The sequence below is a fragment of the Lampetra planeri genome, chromosome 35 (genome assembly GCF_965212315.1).
Source record: "Lampetra planeri chromosome 35, kcLamPlan1.2.h2, whole genome shotgun sequence".
NCBI lineage: Eukaryota > Metazoa > Chordata > Hyperoartia > Petromyzontiformes > Petromyzontidae > Lampetra > Lampetra planeri.
The window spans coordinates 5,211,575-5,229,621 of NC_136141.1; the positions used below are offsets into that span (position 1 = coordinate 5,211,575).

The 18,047-nt window shown below is 50.7% G+C and overlaps 1 protein-coding gene across 2 annotated transcripts; it reads right to left on the minus strand.

Moving 5' to 3' along the window:
- Positions 1-7,839: 7,839 nt before the first annotated feature.
- On the minus strand, positions 7,840-13,094 carry LOC144730314 (centromere protein X-like). 2 transcript variants are annotated; one of them, XM_078611035.1, is made up of 5 exons: positions 12,919-13,094; positions 10,057-10,108; positions 9,055-9,108; positions 8,523-8,611; positions 7,840-7,927 (listed from the first exon to the last, which is right to left on the minus strand). In XM_078611035.1, exons 1-5 carry the CDS (start codon positions 13,042-13,044, stop codon positions 7,913-7,915), a joined length of 336 nt encoding a protein of 111 aa, XP_078467161.1. In that variant the 5' UTR covers positions 13,045-13,094; the 3' UTR covers positions 7,840-7,912. The 2 variants fall into 2 exon arrangements, with proteins under 2 accessions (XP_078467161.1, XP_078467162.1); XM_078611036.1 differs by lacking the exon at positions 9,055-9,108 and having other exon boundaries at positions 12,919-13,077.
- Positions 13,095-18,047: the final 4,953 nt, after the last annotated feature.

The window sequence follows — 18,047 nt, forward strand, 5'->3', positions numbered from 1 at the left end:
CAACGACCCCTATCCTAAACACTTGCCCGTACCCATGATCGTAACACCTATGGGGCCGTCCATAAATTACGTCACGCACCTGGGGGGGGGGGGGGGTCAGACATTTGTGACGATGTGTGACGAGGGGGGGGGGGGTTGAGAAATGTGACGTCACATCAAAATGCGCGACTTTAAATAAATGTAGACAACACGTTCTACTTAATTCAAGAGACTTTTTTTTTTATAAATGTTTTCTTCTACAACATAAGAGCGCAGCGCCACATTAAATACGCACTACAATGACAATAGTTTATAGCGATTTGAAGCATGTTTTATTTGGGGGGGGGGGCAGAGCTTTGTGACGTCATATTTGAGAGGGGGTGTCTGACTTTTTGTGACGCCGTGTGACGACGGAGGGGGGGGGGTCAAAATCGTCCAAAATCGCGTGACGTCATTTATGGACGGCCCCTATGCCGAATAACACGATGGCATCACCGCTGCTGCGCCGGGTAACGATCGAGTTGACGGTGCCACCACGAGGCCGACCCATCAGCCTCCTCCACCCACGAAGATCTCTCACTCAGACAGCCCCGTCGTTGGTGGGTGGAGGAGGGCAGGATCAACCAATGGGAAGCGAGGAACCACGTGGCCGTAACTGCGATGGGTGCCAAGTCTCAACCCCAGTGTCCTGCCGTTATGGTCAGACACAAAGTCGTTTTATCCCAAGAGTTACTCATCGGTACTCTGCTAACATCGGAGTTCGACTGAGCCCTCAATAATCCACCGAGCATACAAAACTCCCGCTCCGTCGAGCAAGACGAACAGCGCAAGAACCCCGATAACGCAGCGCGGGCGCTTCGTGTTTCTGTCGAGATCTAGCGCTAATCGCCGCGTGCGTGTGGTTAATGCGAGTCCAGTCGCCTTCGCCAGGAGGACCTTCTCATTCCCAGCAGGGTGCGTGTCGAATCGGTGGCTCTGAACTGGACGCGCGTCCCCTGCAGGCACAACCGTCGATGGCGCCACGGTGGCGAGATGTTAAATACCTCGCCCGGTATACGGGAGGTCGTGGGTTCAATCCCAACACTGACGCCTGTTGTACATTTGGAGTTGGAATATTCTGCCTGCGGTCGCGTGGATTTTTCTCCGGGTCCTCCGGTTCTTTTTCATCCACGTTTATAAAATATACGCGTTTAGAGTATTTGGCTGCAATAACATGTCCACGCGATAAGCACATTTGTTGAGCTATCATTTGTGACAATGTCGCTTCTGAAAAAAGAGCGAAATAGCTCAGTGAGCCATACCCGCTAAAATAAACAAAATTATTTAGCTTCATAAGTTTAGGAAGCGGTGAATATTCAACTTGCCGTTTCGAGGAGACCGCATTTCGCACACGCGAAATGCTGCTGCTTCGATGTTCAGTCTGCAGTTCCTGAGCGCCGGTCCAATGGCACGGTTGACTTGACCCTGAGAAAGTGGAACCTTTCCATGACTTACATTCTGGCCACTCGTACCGGGAGGCCGTCCAAACGATCGATTCGCTGTCCACCTCCAATTAGCACGGTTGGCTACGTAGGCTGCGAAAGAAGTTCAACATGCATACACGCGTACAAATCGATGGCGCAAGTTGTGAAGGCTCATGCAAAGAGGCTGGGCCAGGCAGCCAGGAGGCCGTCATCCGGCCCTACCCAAGACCTTCTCATCACACGCAGACTACACAGCAATCCCGGCTGTCGCGCGTTCGCCGCTCGTCTCAGAGCTTTGCTGTTCGAATCCAGCGGCAAGCCCTGATTAACACTCCCGGTGTGGTAACCAAAATAATGACTACGCAGCCGTCTGCTGCACTCACAGTGACCGGCGTCGCGGTCCAAATTCGAAAATGTATGTAGAACTTCTTTAGCACCGTACGTAGCCAAACGTGCTAATCGGAGATGTGGGGGGTAGCCAAGCATCTACACGGCACGTGTCTCAGTCGGGACTACACACCGCAATCATCGCTGCCCCCCCCGCCTGGCAGTCTGAAGCACCAGGTCACCCTGGCAGTGAGGCTCATTCCTGGTCTCTTGCGTCCCTCACTTCGCCGGGTTGAACAAAAAACAAAAGGGAAGAGCCTCGGTTTTGGTTTTGACCCCAGGAGACCTGCGATGCCAGTGAGGTCAATCCCCAATGCCAGATCACATCGACAGCCCACGCGGAATGGTCCCAGCGACGGCACGGAAGCCGTGCCATCAGCAGTCAACGGCGGCGGCGTGGAGGTCGCCAACGGATGCGTCACGCTCCCCGCTACAGTCCACCCAGTGTGGTGAACAGTGACCCTTACTCTGACCTGCCGACCCCGACACTAACCCGCTAAACCTCACTCAAAGTCCTCACCCCGACCAGACAATTCACCCCGACCCTTCGCCTCGCCCCTTGACCCCCATTTAAAACAGTGCAGTGGAGAGCCCCCGCAGTGTCACGTGATGGAGCCGTGACGCGCGATGATTGTGATGGAGGTCAGGATCTCGTGATGATGACGACGATAAGAATGACATGATTAGAATGCATTAAGATTTTATTCGGAGTAGAATTGTGTCGTGATGATAATGATTGGTTGATGAGAATCAGATGATTAGAATGTGATGAGTAGGATTTGATGATGCTTGCAATGAGATGTCGATGATTCGGATTTGGTGATCGTCATTAAAAACACCCCCCCTTCCTCCACTCCATCCCTCTACCCAACTCATGCCCCCCCCCCGCTCGCCATCTCCCGTTCCCCCGCCCCTCCCCTCCCCGGCTCCCCGTGTTTATACAGGTGGGCCCGTCCGGCGCCACGTGTCTGACCACGAACGCATTCCCGGGCCCCCAGTTTGGGGGCTCGGGAGGGAGGAGGTGGGGGGGAAGAGGAGAGGAGTAGATGGGGCGAGCGGGGGGACACACATCCCTCGACTGGCATCGTTATGACCATCATTAGCGTTTGATGTCGCCGTGGTGGTTGCTGTTGTTGTCGTGGTGGTTGTGGTTGTTGTTGGAGCCACGGCCGCTTATTACGTGACTCACATTCCTGGGGCTTAGGTCGCGGGGCCACGGAGTTTAAATCAACTTCATCATCAAAAAAACCCGGGGTGGCGCCAGCTCGCCCATCAACCCAGCTCCCCCATCAACCCAGCTCCCCCATCAACCCAGCTCCCCCATCAACCCAGCTCCCCCATCAACCCAGCTCTCCCACCGTCCCAGCCCTCCCATCATCTCAACTATTCTATCTACCCAGCTCTCCCATCAATCCATCTCTCACAAGTAATTAACACAGTATTCGATGCCTTCTACTCTCCAAAACTTGGCAGGACCCTCCTGCAAAAACAGTCACGAGACTCGGCGAGGCTTTCCTGGGTAAACATGCGAAATAATGCTACTACTGTACTATAGTAACGTTTTCTTTTTCATCTAACCGCTAATGGTGGTGTTGATGGTTTCGCTCCCCCATCCTCGCCGGCCACGCTGTTTGTCGTGCGTAATGAGACGAACTCTGCTTCATTTGCACTGCGAATCCATCACGCGCGCGTGTGGGTACAGCTGCCTCTGGTACTCACCCACACACACCCACCCAACCTAACCCCCCCACATCCGCGCACACCCAACCAGATGCACCCACCCACCCAAACAACCACACACACGCACCCATACACCCAACCACGCTTCGAACCAAGCAGTTACTGACCCAACCACTAACACGTTCACACGTCCACCCAATCACGTAGATACCCACGGATACGCCCATGAATAGCTTCCACCCGTCTGCGCACTCACCCAACCATCTACCCACTTAGCACGGACGCACACTTGCCCGTGTATGTATATTGGATATTCACGGTCTCATATACCGCCCAGCCACACAGCACTTCCCTATTCAACAACACCACACATTCACCGACCACTCACCCACCTACTAATACAACTCCACTCCTTACACACATATCTACCCGACCACTCACCCATAAACTTACATAATCACGTACCCATGCGTGCACGAGTCTACTCACGCACGAGTCTACTCACGCACGCGCCCTCCCGCGCACACCCTCCAACTTTCCCACACACACGCCCCCATGCACGCAAGTCCACCCCATATCCACCCACACACCCTACGAAATACGGCTCCATCGTTTGATCGACCGAAATAAACGTAGCTCGCGTTAGACGCATCGAATCGCTCTCACCCACGCAACCACACACGGATTCACCCACGCAACCACACACCCACCCAACCACACACGGACTCACCCACGCAACCACACTCACCCATCCACCCACGGACTCACCCAAATACCGTATTTTCAACTAGTAAATGTTCATTGTATTTTTTATAAAAATGTTAATTAACTTTGCACCACCAGATTTAACACGCAACACAAAGCTGGTATATTCACAATAATGCATAATTGATTATGCATATGAAGGATGTACATTGCTCTACAGATTGATATCGATGATTAAGATCGCCGGACGTGAATTGAATCGTGGTCCCTCTCGGCACTAGATGCCGCTAAATTCACCACGTCGAACAATTTAGTTTTTAACTGAATTTTAACAACTAATTGAATCTCGAAGGGAAGGAATCATTGCACCACAAACACGAATTCATTACAGGCCCCCTGGGTGGCTCCCCCTGGTCAGTCCACGTGGGTTCCCCTAACCACTCCACGTGGATCGCCTTGGCCACTTCACGTGGATATCTTTACTACTCCGCTTGGGTCCCTTCAGCCACTCCACGAGGGTCCCCTGAGCTACTCCACGTGACACCCCCTTAGCTACTATAGATTGGCTCCATTGACCGGAGGGGTTAGTGGGGGGAGTGGGTATCCGGGTCCCCTTGCCCCGCCCTCCCTTGGCTCCCGTCCCCCCCACTACCCCGGCGCCTCCTCGGCGTCTGAAAGTTTTTAACCTCAAAGCCGCTGCGGTTTTTTCCGTAAAAATAAAAATTATAAATAAGATTATTTATAGCGCGACCACAAACCCACCACACGCTCAGCTCACACACCGTTGACGCAGCAGGCGTCTTACACGAAGATCCCCCGTGTAGCCTCTAACGGATTCAGTGCTGTTGGAGCACCGATTAAGGCCGGAACAGCACCATCTTATCCACATACACACGCGTGTGTATACAGGGTGACCCAAAAAAAAACGGGCCCCAACTCTAATTAGGCCCCGTTTCTTAGTGTTTTGTCCGAATGAAATGAAACTTTGGTCATAACTAGTTTATTATATTCAAAACATCAAATCAAAACACTAGGGTCTTTGGCCTTTTTTTCTCCGTTCTACAGCATGTGTTCTAGATGGCCTCCATTTAGCCCCGTGCATTTCTTGAGGCGCAGCACGAAGTTGTCCATGACGTTCTTACAGACTGAATTGGTAATGGCTCTCATCTCCTCCCTGATGGTTTCCTTGAGTTCCGTGATGGTTCTGGGTTTCCCTGCGTAGACTCTGTCCTTAAGATATCCCCAAAGAAAAAAATCTGGGGGGCTTAGGTCCGGGCTCTGGGGTGCCCACTCAAAATCAGTCTTGAGACTGATCACTCGGCCTCCGAAGTTCTCTTTCAGCCAATCTCGGGACAGGTTTGAGGTGTGAGAACTTGCTCCGTCTTGCTGGAACCAGAACTTGCTCATGAGCGACGGGTAGAGGGTCTGGAGCTCACTCTTGAAGGTTTTGAGGACCTCCACATACCGCTCCTTGGTGACTGTCACTGCTGTGCCAGATTCTTCGATGAAGATTGGTCCGATGATGCCTCTGGCCGAGATTGCAGCCCACACCGTGCACTTAGGAGAGTGCAAGGGCTTGGTGGCTACTTCATTGGGTCTGGAGGACCCCCAAAAGACATTTGTCTTGGAGTTCGCCTTTCCGTCAAGATGGAAGTGGGCTTTATCTGAGGTCCAAAGGAGGTTAAGGAAACTTGGTGTCTCCTCGATCTTCTCGAGCATCTTGACTGCCATAGCGCTCCTCTGCTTCTTGTCTGAGGCTGTAAGGGTCTGCAGCGTCTGTATTTTGTATGGGTAAGCCCTGATATCGTTCACCAGCACTCTCCTGCAAGTCTCACGGGACATACCGAGGGACTGACTTCGCTTACGCACAGAGCGTTTCGGACTCTGCTGGAGAGACTCTCTCACACTTTCGACCAGCTCGGCTGTTCGCTTCTTGGGACGTCCCGAGTGGCTTGGACGGTTCTCACTGGCAGCGTTGAGGTTCTCCACGGTCCCATACTTCTCGAAGTGGGCCACCCAGTTCTGAATTCTGCTTTTGGATGGAGCCTTTTCACATTCGAACTGACGCATGAAACTGTCCTGGGTTTTCTTAAACGAGCCTGTCTTGTAGTAAAATTTAACACAGTGTATTCTTTGTCCCAGCTCCCACTGGGGTCTTGGTGTACTCACGGTCGTTGATTCTGCCATGTTCTGTAAAATAAGGGCAATCGGTGAATAAATAAAGGAGATATCACATAAAGTGTACACGGGGCCCGTTTTTTTTGGGTCACCCTGTATATGCAAGTTGTGCTAAACCTGGAATGCCAAGTGTGATTCTTCGTCACTGCTAACATCAGTGATGAGGACTTCACTTCACGCAGAACATGTTACGGTGCACTGGGAGACTGGAGTAGCAACGTGAACAGTGGTAGCCGCAGCCATGACGAGGTACATAAGGCTGCCAGGAGGCGATCCGGCGCTATCAACAATAGTTCTATATTTACTATGTTTTCAGTCAATCAATACGCGTTTATACACGTGCGAGGAAACCGGAGCATGCAGAGAACACATTCCTGCGGAGGGAGCTGCTGGTAGGAACGTTGGGTTGCTCGGTCAATGGCCAGGGTCAACGGCGGCGTGGTGTATTCCGCAAATATGCCCGACTGTGAGGGCGGGCACAAGCCGGCGTGAGTAGGTTAAACGTCGAGTTTTATAAGGGCACCACGGGGTGGCCATCCTCTCCCCACCCAGCCCCACCCCTCCCATTTTTGGATTCACAACGGATGGACGGACACAAGAATCCCCTGTGGGCTGGTGTAACTAGGTTCCTACCAGTAAAACCCAAGCATGTGAGAGGGTGGCAATTTGCTCCCGTGCGTTCTGCTGGCAAACCACGGTATTGCACCTCGATATCCATGGGGAGTCTCTCAATGCTGAAGTGAGGGCGGTGAGGCCCTGATGGCGAGTAACATCTGAAACCGCCCTTAGCACACCACACCCGCAATCCCCACAGCACACACCAACCCCTACTAACCAATGTGGTGAAGTATGATCAAACAACCTCACCCCACCCCCCCTCAAAGTTGACACGATGGAGGGGGGGGGTTCATTTAGTAGTGGGTTGACGAAGAGGCTGTAATTATCAGACATGTTTGGACGGCGTTGCCTGCATAAGATCCTTGCCAGTGAATTCCTGGGAGCGAACTAGCAAATGAAAGTGGACAAGAAGTTGGTGAGCGAGAACGAGAGATGGGGGGAGTGATTATCGACACAATCATTTAGATATCTGCTCACGATGGAAACGACAAACAGGTTTCCTGATACAATAAAAAGAAACAAATGGAATAGGTAAACAAGGAAGTCCTGGATTAGATGAAAATACACGGCAGATGGAATCGGCATAATTTGAACTAACAATAACCACCGCAGAGAAGACGGTTGCAGATGAGAAGTCAAAGGACCAGATTGGACGGCACAGCAGAGACACGAAATGATGGGATCTAACAATACCTGAAGAAAACGCGCCATAGGTCGGTAGGGGTGGAGGGAAGCGGCGTCGACAGAAGTGTCAACAGCACTCCGGTGCATATCAAGCAGCTGCTCTTCCCAGACCCAGCGTGCCGGAGAAAACACAGGAGTGAAGATATCGCTTCACAGCTCAAGTTTATTCGTAACAACAATAATGTTCCACTTGGGTCCGACGGCTCGGTCCACCACGGTCAAAAGTCCAGGAGCTGTGGAGCGCAAACAGGTTAAGCAAATGACAGCTAACGAGACACAGCTCTCTCCCTCAATCGGTTCATCAAGGAAAAGATTGAAACGGCAGATATCACACAAAATTACTGGTGGTACACCCCGAGATCACATCGGCAGCTATCTGAAACGCTTTTCCTTCCAATATTAGGAACCCATTGGAGCAATGTACTTTAAAATCTAGATTGAAAAGTAATTTCTTTAGAACTGCTTTTTTGTGTATAGTTTGTTGTCCTTCCTCCGTACCTCCGATTAACATGGTTGGCTACGTACAGTGCGAAAGAAGTCCAACATACATTAGAAAGCTGTACAGCACAACCGCGAAAACCCACGTGCGAATAAACAGGTCACCAGTGGTGCAGCGTTGTTGGGCATGGGCCCCTCTGATAGTGGTAGTGCAGGTGGGGTGGTTGTGATAGTGTAGGTGGTGATGATGATAGTGGTGGTGCTGATGGTTGTGGTTAAAGCGACGTTGCATGTGGTGGTCGGAGTCGTAGTGGCGATGGAGATTGTGGTGGTGGCGCATGCGTTGGTATTTGTATGGGTGATGGTGATGGGATTGCTGGAGTCACGCACCAACTGAGGCAGCACCTTCTCCAGGTGTGCCACGTCCACCACGTCCACCGCCTCGCTCTCTGCCTGCCTGCCCGCTCGCATGGCCGCCTCTGTCCGGGGTTGACAGGGCAGTGGGGGCCACATTGGTTACGAGTGGGGTTGCCACTTTGTCCTGATTTTCACAGGATCATCTTTTTGAGGAAGCTGTTAGTTTGGGAAATGTGTTAAGTCTTCCCGGAACTTTAAAAGTCCCAATTTTTTTGTTGTCAGTCGCTTGGCATGTGTCCAGCAAGCAGTATCAATGCATACACCACAATCTGTCGATCAACAAGTCGCATGCGGTGGGGTAAAGTGCGAGTACACCCATCTCTCTCCCAACACGCCCGGTGAACGTGGAAGAGTAGACCAAATGCCCTCAAGAGTTCACTCTCTCGAGGAGGCCCTTCTGCCAGCAGGGTCGTACCTCTACAAATCTGTTTTATATACTAGCTTGGGAAGAGACTAAGGGAGGGAATTCCAAGGTGTGGATGGGTAACCCAGCTCCCGGCCTCACCGGTGACAAACAGGCGGATGAGGCTGGTCATGAGCTTCAGGGCGTCCGCGTTCACTGCAAGGGAGACGGCCGTGAGCAAAGCGGCTTCGAGGATGACAGCAACAACAGCAGCAGCTCTTACCTTGAACCGGTTTTATAAGGCTTTACTGTAAACGATGAGAAACTCATCGGAGAGAAACGTCTCAATGCCAGCTCAAACGGGTGCCGAGGCATTGCTGCTCATCTCTCTCCTTCACAGCCCTGAGGCAATGGTGGAACTTTCACAATCCTATGGCGGGAGCGGGTCCATCCATAGGGAAACCACTGTCGACTTTCATACGGAGTTGTATTCATGTGACAGGATAGTGTACAGGCTGTAAACAAGCAAGAGGAATGACACTGAGATTTTGACCATTGGATCGGTCCTCCCATCATGCCTCGCACGTCACGTGACATCACGTTGTGTGTATAATGCACAGCCTTGTACTGTGGTAGGAACCTCCTGGTTACACCAGCCCACAGGGGATTATTATGTCTGTCGTGCAGGGAAGGGCTAGGTGGGGAGGGAGGGGAAGGCGGGGCGGGGAGGGCGGGGAGGGGCTGGGTGGGGAGGGTGGGGCTGGGTGGGGAGGGGAGGGTCAAACCATGGTGCCCTTATAAAACTCAACGTTTAACTACTCACGCCGGCTTGTGCCCGCCCTCAGTCGGCCATATTTGCGGAATACACCACGCCGCCGTTGACCCTGGCCATTGACCGAGCAACCCAACGTTCCTACCAGCTCCCTCCGCAGGAATGTGTTTTTAGACTGCGAAGAGTGAAAATTGCGGACATATTTATTGTAAAAAGTTATGCCTATACTGTGCTGACAATTCCCAATGTTGATGCTAGTATAGTTGTCTCATTGTCCTGTCGCTCTCGGAAGGGAATTGCAACTTATTTTTTATTATTATGGGCAGCCATTGCCTGGCATTCGAGTGTTGTTAGAAACGCCATCACTGGTGGAGTTGTTGAGACGTTCACACCTTTGGTCTTTTCATCCTTGAAGTACAGCGCCAGCAGCTTCCCAACCGTTTCCTGCAATCATAGAACACCAGACTTTAGATAACCATAACAATTTAAATTTACATAGCAGTTTATTAGTTCGGCCTTCGACTAAAGCATTCCAAAAGGTGCCCAATCTCGTCAGACCTCTAAGGCTAAGATGGGCTGAGCTTGGATGGTGCTCAGATCGGTGACGACGATGATACACCAACTGGTTGTCATAGCACTTGGGGAGCTTCGTGGTTATATAGCAGAGGGCAGTTATAGTAATACTCTTTGTTTTTTTCGGTAAAGTCACGTAGGTAAAAAATTAAATTAAATAAATGAAAACAACTAAATTTAATCACGACGTTTCGGGCGCAACACAAGCGTCCTTCTTCAGGTGGGGACAACGTAGCGAAAGCACAACACACTTAAGCGGTTGTGCTTTCACTACGTTATCCCTACCTGAAGGACGCTTGTGTTGCGCCCGAAACGTCGTGATTTAATTTAGTTGTTTTCATTTATTTAATTACTTTTTTTACCTACGTGACTTTACCGAAAAAAACAAAGAGTATGATTCCTTGCAGTCACGAAAGCTTCAAATCTAGAAGTTAAAGTGTTATCCATTGTTATACCCCAGGCTCATACGTCTATGCTTCCTGCCTTCAACAACCCCTACTCACGGGCGTGGTGAAGGTCAAGTCTGGCATGGGTAGGCCCTCATCCAGCAATGGCCGACATTGCAGTTGACGTCGGTCGCGGCCAGGAACCAAATTTAAGTGGCAGAGTTCGGAGCACAGCGCATCAACCACTTTGCCATCACTCCATCCATAGCACAACCCGTAGCCAACCCAAAAGCGAATTGCTATAATCCACTACCCACAGCTTGCCAGTTCCCGGGTCTGTCCAACCTCTGGGAGATTGACCTTGTTGTTGTACAGGTAGTCCCCGAGTTACGATGGTCCGACTTACGATATTTCGATCTTACGATGGTGATAGCGATACGACAAAATTGCGATCAACAACCTAACATCGTTCAAGTGTGCAGACGACGGACATAATCTTGGTGAGTACAGTACAATATGATACGTTACGATACGTTCAATGCATGTATGATACGTAGCTTTAACGATTTCATTTTAAGGTTACCACGATACGATACGTTCAATGCATGTTAAAAGTTTTTATAGCAGATAGGATTGTTTCCTGAATTTTTTTAAATTAAATTGCAGTTCATATAGGTAGGCTAATAATTGACCTTGGTTTTTTTTATTTTAGATTTTACTGTGCAATACAGTATTGTAATTAATAAATACATACAGTATATACTTTATACAGTACGGTACTGTAAATTGCTGTTTTGCTAAATTATCACCATTCTTTAAGACTCCTGGGTAGGCTAGGCCATCTTCGACTTACGATATTTTCGACTTACGATGGGGTCGTCGTAACGCATCTCCATCGTAAGTAGAGGACTACCTGTATTTGTTTTATGCACCCATGCTGCTGTTGCCACGAGCGCTACCGGCATGCCGGTTTGTTCGCGACGTTGCATTCACGACCCCTGGCGGACACGTAGCCAAGCTGCCCTCCCACACGAGCGGCGGCACTGCCCGGGACACATGGCAGGTAGTAACCACAGGCAATGCCGTGGGTTTTGTACTCATCCCGTCAGCCACACGGCCTCCTGTGAGTCGTAGACTTTCGGCGGAATTGGTCCAACACGAGAGAAACTCCCAAGTTCGGACTGGCCACGCTCGAACCAATGCTGCCGGTGTGAACTGTCCAGATGGTTTAGAGGCGAGCACCACCACCACCACCATCTATGTTAGATATGGGTCCCGATTCACACGCAAAGCAATTGAATGCATCAGGGCCGTCCATAAATGACGTCACGCGATTTTGGACGATTTTGACCCCCCCCCTCAAATATGACGTCACAAAGCTCTGCCCCCCCCCCCCCAAAAAAATAAAAATGCTTCAAATCGCTTTAAACTATTGTCATTGTAGTGCGTATTTAATGTGGCGCTGCACTGTGATGTTGTAGGAGAAAACATATTTTTTTAAAGTTTAATTAAGTAGAACGTGTTGTCTGTATTTATTTAAAGTTGCGCATTTTGATGTGACGTCACATTTCTCAACCCCCCCCCCCATCGTCACAAATGTCTGACACCCCCCCCATAGGTGCGTGACGTCATTTATGAACGGCCCCATAACACAATACGTTCTGGCGAGGGCTAAACATGATTGTGTGTGTACATTCGTTAAATCGGCGCGGTGTGTCCAGCAGCGTCGACGGTCAACACACAAACCCCTCGCCACTATCAGGCGCGTGCGGTGCGTACGAGATGGCGGGGGGGGGGGTCGTCACTAACAAGGCGGACACGGGCGGGTTGGAGTTCGCTTGGACTGCTGGAGGCCGAGACTCTTAGGGCAACAACATCCACTGCCCCTCGTGCTCCGTGCTGTGGATGCACCTGCACTCCACTGCTGGATGAGAGGACAACTCTTCCACTGCTGGATGAGAGGACAACTCTTCCACTGCTGGATGAGAACCACCTCGGCGCCCTTTGAACATACTTCACCGGTCAGTGCGGTTTGGCGGTGGGGGGCAGCAGAGTTTGCTGGGCTGTCCTCTGCTGCCCGCAACGCAGCAAGTCTATAGCACCTGTTATGCACGATGTTGCCGCCCATCAAAGCCCTAACCAGGCTCAACCCGACGAGATCTGACGCAGGACGGGTTATTCTCTCACTGGGCCGGCTCCCGACTGCGGTTGATAATACGTTGGTGCAAACACGACGTTAAAAACAACAAGAAACTTAATGAGGAGTTGTGAGGGACGCGGCCGCTCGCTCCTCACCCGCTTGAAGTGGGCGCGCCATTGCTGATCCATGGCGACGCGAGGCGGGAAAACCACGGCGGGTTTCCACGCCCCTTTGATGGGCGTGGTCGTTGAGGCTCCTCCCCCTTTTGTAGGCGTTGTCATAGCGACACCCCGCCTCCTTTGAAGGTGGTGGCCATCGACGTGTCCCGCTCCTTTTATGGGCGTCGTCGTGTGGGCGTGGTCATGACGGAGGACCCGCCCTGTTGTGGGCGTTGTCGTTCCGGAGCCACGCCCATTTCAGGTCCATTCAATCTGATTTAAATACATTAAATTAGCTGTATATTTTCTTGGTTCTTTGGTTCTTACGTGACTTTACCGAAAGAACCAAGAAGATGAATCCCTGCAGTCACGAAAGCTTTAAATCGAAATTTAGCTTTATATTCTTAGGTTTTTTCGGTAAAGTCACGTAGGTAAAAAAATTAAAATTAATAAAAGTAAAATAAAATAAAAATCACGACGTTTCGGAGGCAACACAAGCTTCCGTCTTCAGGTAATTTAATTTAAAAAAAAATTTACCTACGTGACTTTACCGAAAAAACCTAAGAATATGAATCCTTGTAGTCACGAAAGCTTCACATCTAGAATTAAATTAGCTCATTAAAAAATAGTGACCACGGGGAGAGAGAGAGACACGCAAACTCCAAACATACAGCAGCAGGGGTCAGGGTCGGGATCGAAGCCACGAACTCCTTGTATACCAGGCGAGATAACTAACATTCTCGCCCGCTGTGGCGCCCATAATTATGAGTAACAGACGTAGACGGACGCAAAACCCTGCTGCTGCTGCTGCTGCTTCCACGTTCATTCCTAAACGATTCGTAAATTTACAGTCACGCAAGCGAACTTTTTTAAACAACACTGCCAGCCCCGCCATCTACTGCATTTAAAACGGTACCGACGCGGCCGATTGCCAATATAAAAACACGCAGGTGAAGAGAGAGATAATCTTTCGTGAAATCTTTCATTTAAAAAAAGGGGGGGGGGCACATAAAGCAAAGCATTGAACAAAAAAACGAAATGATGAACGAACGAAGCAAAGTGCCGTCTACACCGAGCATCTTCTTGTTTCCTCTGGCGGGAGGGGGGGGGGGCACCGTTTGTGACACATTTGCGAGACTTTGCAGTTCTTCTGTCCTATGGTTTGCTACAGGATAAGAGACCTATTGAACGGGAGCAGCAAGTTGTTCAAATGTTTATATCAAAGTTCTGTAGCCAATCCAAGGCCTCTGGCGGCGAGGTTGTGGATGGCTTCAGCATCTCATGCGGACGATGTGACCGTCCTGTGGCCAGATTGTCCGCGTATCTAAACTTCCGTGATGTTGTGTCTGTCATGTCGCCCGCGTGGACGTTAAGGAGCGATGGCACGAGCACTGAACCCTGGGGCAGGACGTTGTCGAGAATCTGGTGGGCAGCTGACGTTTATTACCAATGTGGATGCGGTGTCTTATGTTGTATGTATCGTTGAACTTCTTTCATACCGTACGTAGCCAACCGTGTTATTCGGAGGCACGGGGGAAGGACAACTAAACACAAAGCAGTTCTAAAGAAATTAGTTTACAGTTTACATTTAAAAGTGCATTGCTCCAGTGGCTTCCTCCTATCAGAATGTTCCAGATGTGTCTGAAAGCGTGCGATGCAGTGACCGTCTTTGTTCCATGGTTAGCCAAAAGGCACTACGAGGATGACCGAAGTTTATGTGATGGCTTATGCTACTTAACGAGATCAGCAATGTATCGTGCTTCTTGCCACGAATGTGCGACCTTATAAATGTATTCTAGATTTTAAGTTTCCGTGACTGCAGGGATCCATACTCTTTGGTTCTTTCAGTAAAGTCACGTAGGTATAACATTAAATAAATAAAAACACGACGTTTCGGGCGTAACACAAGCAATTATCTCTGGCTGTGGTTGTCCCACCTGATGACGGGCGCTTGCGTTGCGCCCGAAACGTCGTGATTTAATTTATTTTATACCTACGTGACTTTATTTATAAATGTATTCGTTCGGCAACCAGAATCCAATGCAGCTCAGCGAGCGCTGGGCGGACACGGTCGGATCTTGCAGTCCCCGTGACAAATAATTTTGTACACGCTGCAGCTTGGTAAATGTGGCTTTTTTTGTGCCAGACATTTGTCACGATGGTTTCCCAGCAGGTGCGAGAGAGAGCAGCATGAGCCGACCTTGGCCAGCATGAGGCCGTCTCACCACACCGGTGCCACATGCCGCCGAGAAGTCAATAAATGCAGCCCCCTGTTTTCTGTTTCTTCTCGACTCCCGCCTCAATGTGCTGCGCTTTGAGCCGAAGGACGCCTGTTCCCTTAGGATGGCCGCTTCAAAGGAGCGGGGCGAGGTGCCCTAACAGCAGTTTGCGGTGCGTTGTAGGTCATTTTTGTAATTTGCCAAATTTGGATGATGCTAGCAAGCAACGCCGTATTCTTCTCAGTGCCGTGAGGGGATCCTTGACATCCACTCTGAAGCATGAGGCGCATGTTTTACGGCGAATACACCCACGGTATTAATCAGGACAGCCGACCAGATTGTAAGTGGACCTCGACAGCAAGCGGTGAACGCACTGCCCTCTGGACCACATCACTGCTCAGCCAGACCGCTTATTACAGGTGCATTATATCAATATTACGTCTATGTATTTCTTTTTTTTCTAGAAGGCAACCAATTAGGGTGCACAGCAAAGTGGCGTGTGGCAGACGATTAGATTTTGGAGGTCCCCGTGGAGAGCTTGAGATACCATCCGGCTTGAAGAAAAGATTGCAATCGACCGGCAAATTCTCTCGGCCGATTATGGCGTTAAGAGTTAAAAACGTGCACTCGTCATTGGCCATCAGAAGAGCCAAGAATCCTCGAAATATAATTTTGCTCCAATTACATTTTTGAGCGAAATACAACCGCATCTTCACTGGAGATGCGGTGACCGACGGCGACAGACGAGATGCAGACAGATGGCTCGTAGGAGCGGGCGTGGTGCGCTGGGAAGAATTTATACCGAATTTTAAGATTCTAGCCAAGAGGTTGCATTGTGGGGGGGGGGGGGTGTGGCGTAGGACGAATTGGAGAGATCGCAGTCAGTCGAGAGGGCAGCAGCAGCAGCGTCGCGGATGCGGAGGAAATTACCAATCGATAGACATTGGGGGCGGGGGGGGGGTAAACTGGTGGTGTCGGATCGTGTTCTTTAACAATATATCTGTACAATGACACCCTGCCATCGTGTTCTTTAACAATATATCTGTACAATGACACCCTGCCATATTTGCACTTTGTTACCCTATTTGCATTTTTGTAATTTTATATTGCATATTATAGATATTGTATATATTTTTTTAAATTCAATTATTACATTAGTTAGACTTTGTACCTTTAGTATAGTTAGACTTGTACACCACTTATTTAAGATTCCTATATGTTGAATGTATGCACCTTCCTGCCAAAGTAAATTCCTTGTCTGTGCGAACTTTCATGGCGAATAAAACCCTTTCCGATTCAATGGAGCGTAGCCGAATGGTGGATGCCGTGGTCGTCGTGGGCAGCCGGACGCACGTGCGCACACACACTCACTCGAGGCTCCACACGCGTCGCTCTCTCGGGTTTATTGATGCCGCCACCGCCATGGTTCGCCTACAAAAATACAAACTCTCCCCCGGGGGGGGGGGTGGTAGGTGGGGAAAGGAGGAGGAGGGGGGGGGTTAAGTGCTCGAGTCGCAGGCATCGTGTGGGGTAGCCGCAGCGTCGTTCGCGCTCCCCAGAGCCAAGCGGCGCGTCCACGTGAGGACGCCGCAGCGTCGCTCCGGCCGCCCGCCGCTCCGGCCCCCACGGGGAACAGTCACACCGATCTCAACCCGAGACGTCACGTGCCCGATACGATTGCTAAACGACGACCCCGCTAGCGATCACTTCGTGTTGTGGAGAGCCGTGCGGCACCGTGCGTGGTTTTGCCGGCAACTAGGACCCCCTGTCCGAGGGAGGTCCTCGCCGATAGAACATCTTGCCTGTTAACCAGCATTGGTTTCGGCAAGCCTGCCTGATAAGACTCTGCTGATGAGACATCGAATATCAAAGCCGTTCCAGGTTAGCTTGTGTAACCAATGCTGATGAAATTATGCACTCCCAGTAGGCCGTTTAGCCGATGGGATGTTTTTTTTTATGTGCAAGGGCAGATATCGATTAGAAGTTGTCGTCTACTTAATGTCAATTAGAACGAGCACCAACGTGGAAAGTGTTCAGCAATCATCAGGCGCAATATCGCTTGCATCGTCTTGGGTTTGGAATCGAGAAGAGTCTAGTTCGGTGGACGTGGAAACCGGACCGTGATGGGGCACGCAAGGAGTGGGAGTTGGAGGAACCCTGCAGTCGAGCAGGTGAGCGAGAGGACACCTAGCCTGGCACAGGTACCTCACGGCTCTGAGACGGGCGAGTGGGGAGGGAGGCGAGGATGACAGATTGTGCAGCATTAATTCATTCGTGAATGAGTCGCACCAGAAACACCTTGCAGAACTCACCCTCCCCATCTCCCTCCCCCAACTCACATCCTCATTTTACATTCTTTTGGTCTCAGGGCACAAGGAAAAAAAACAATATCAACATCGTAATCATCATCGTCACATAAACAATCTCATCACTGGGTACCTCTCCGCTCCCCCGGGGTGGGAGATTACTACTCCCATGTTCGCACGGTTTCCACATGCTCCCCCAAACACTCCCAATTTACATTGCTCCCATTTGTTCTCTTCTGCTACCCCACGTGACCCGTGGCCGCGGAGGAACCCAAGGCCGTGAACCTGACCCGAGGGCAGCCGCGGATGAGTGGGAACGGGGACAGCCAAGTAGGCGGTGCACACCCCTACAGCACGTGCACACAGCAGGACTGCCCTGACTTTTTAGGAACTATCCCCTCGCACACAGAGGGGTTTCTCCAGGGTCTTGGGGCCTTTTCCTCCAATACGCAAAACTCGCCACCAGCGGCACACTCGTTCTCAAGGGAGGGGGGGGGGAGTTGGCGAAACGTTTTAGGGCAAGGGCCCACTTGATAAAGTGTCGCGAGACTGCCCTGCGCTAAACAACGATAGGGGCAAACTAAACCATTACAGCTGCTGC

Bases quoted from the DNA above. Each gene is read 5' to 3' on its own strand.
- LOC144730314 (XM_078611035.1), bottom strand. From the start codon at position 13,044: ATGACAACGCCTACAAAAGGGGGAGGAGCCTCAACGACCACGCCCATC. The intron at 10,109-12,918 runs GTGAGGAGCGAG...CTATGATTGCAG, and splicing joins GGCGCGCCCACTTCAAGCGG to GAAACGGTTGGGAAGCTGCT. The intron at 8,612-9,054 runs GTGAGGCCGGGA...AACCCCGGACAG, and splicing joins CATCCGCCTGTTTGTCACCG to AGGCGGCCATGCGAGCGGGC.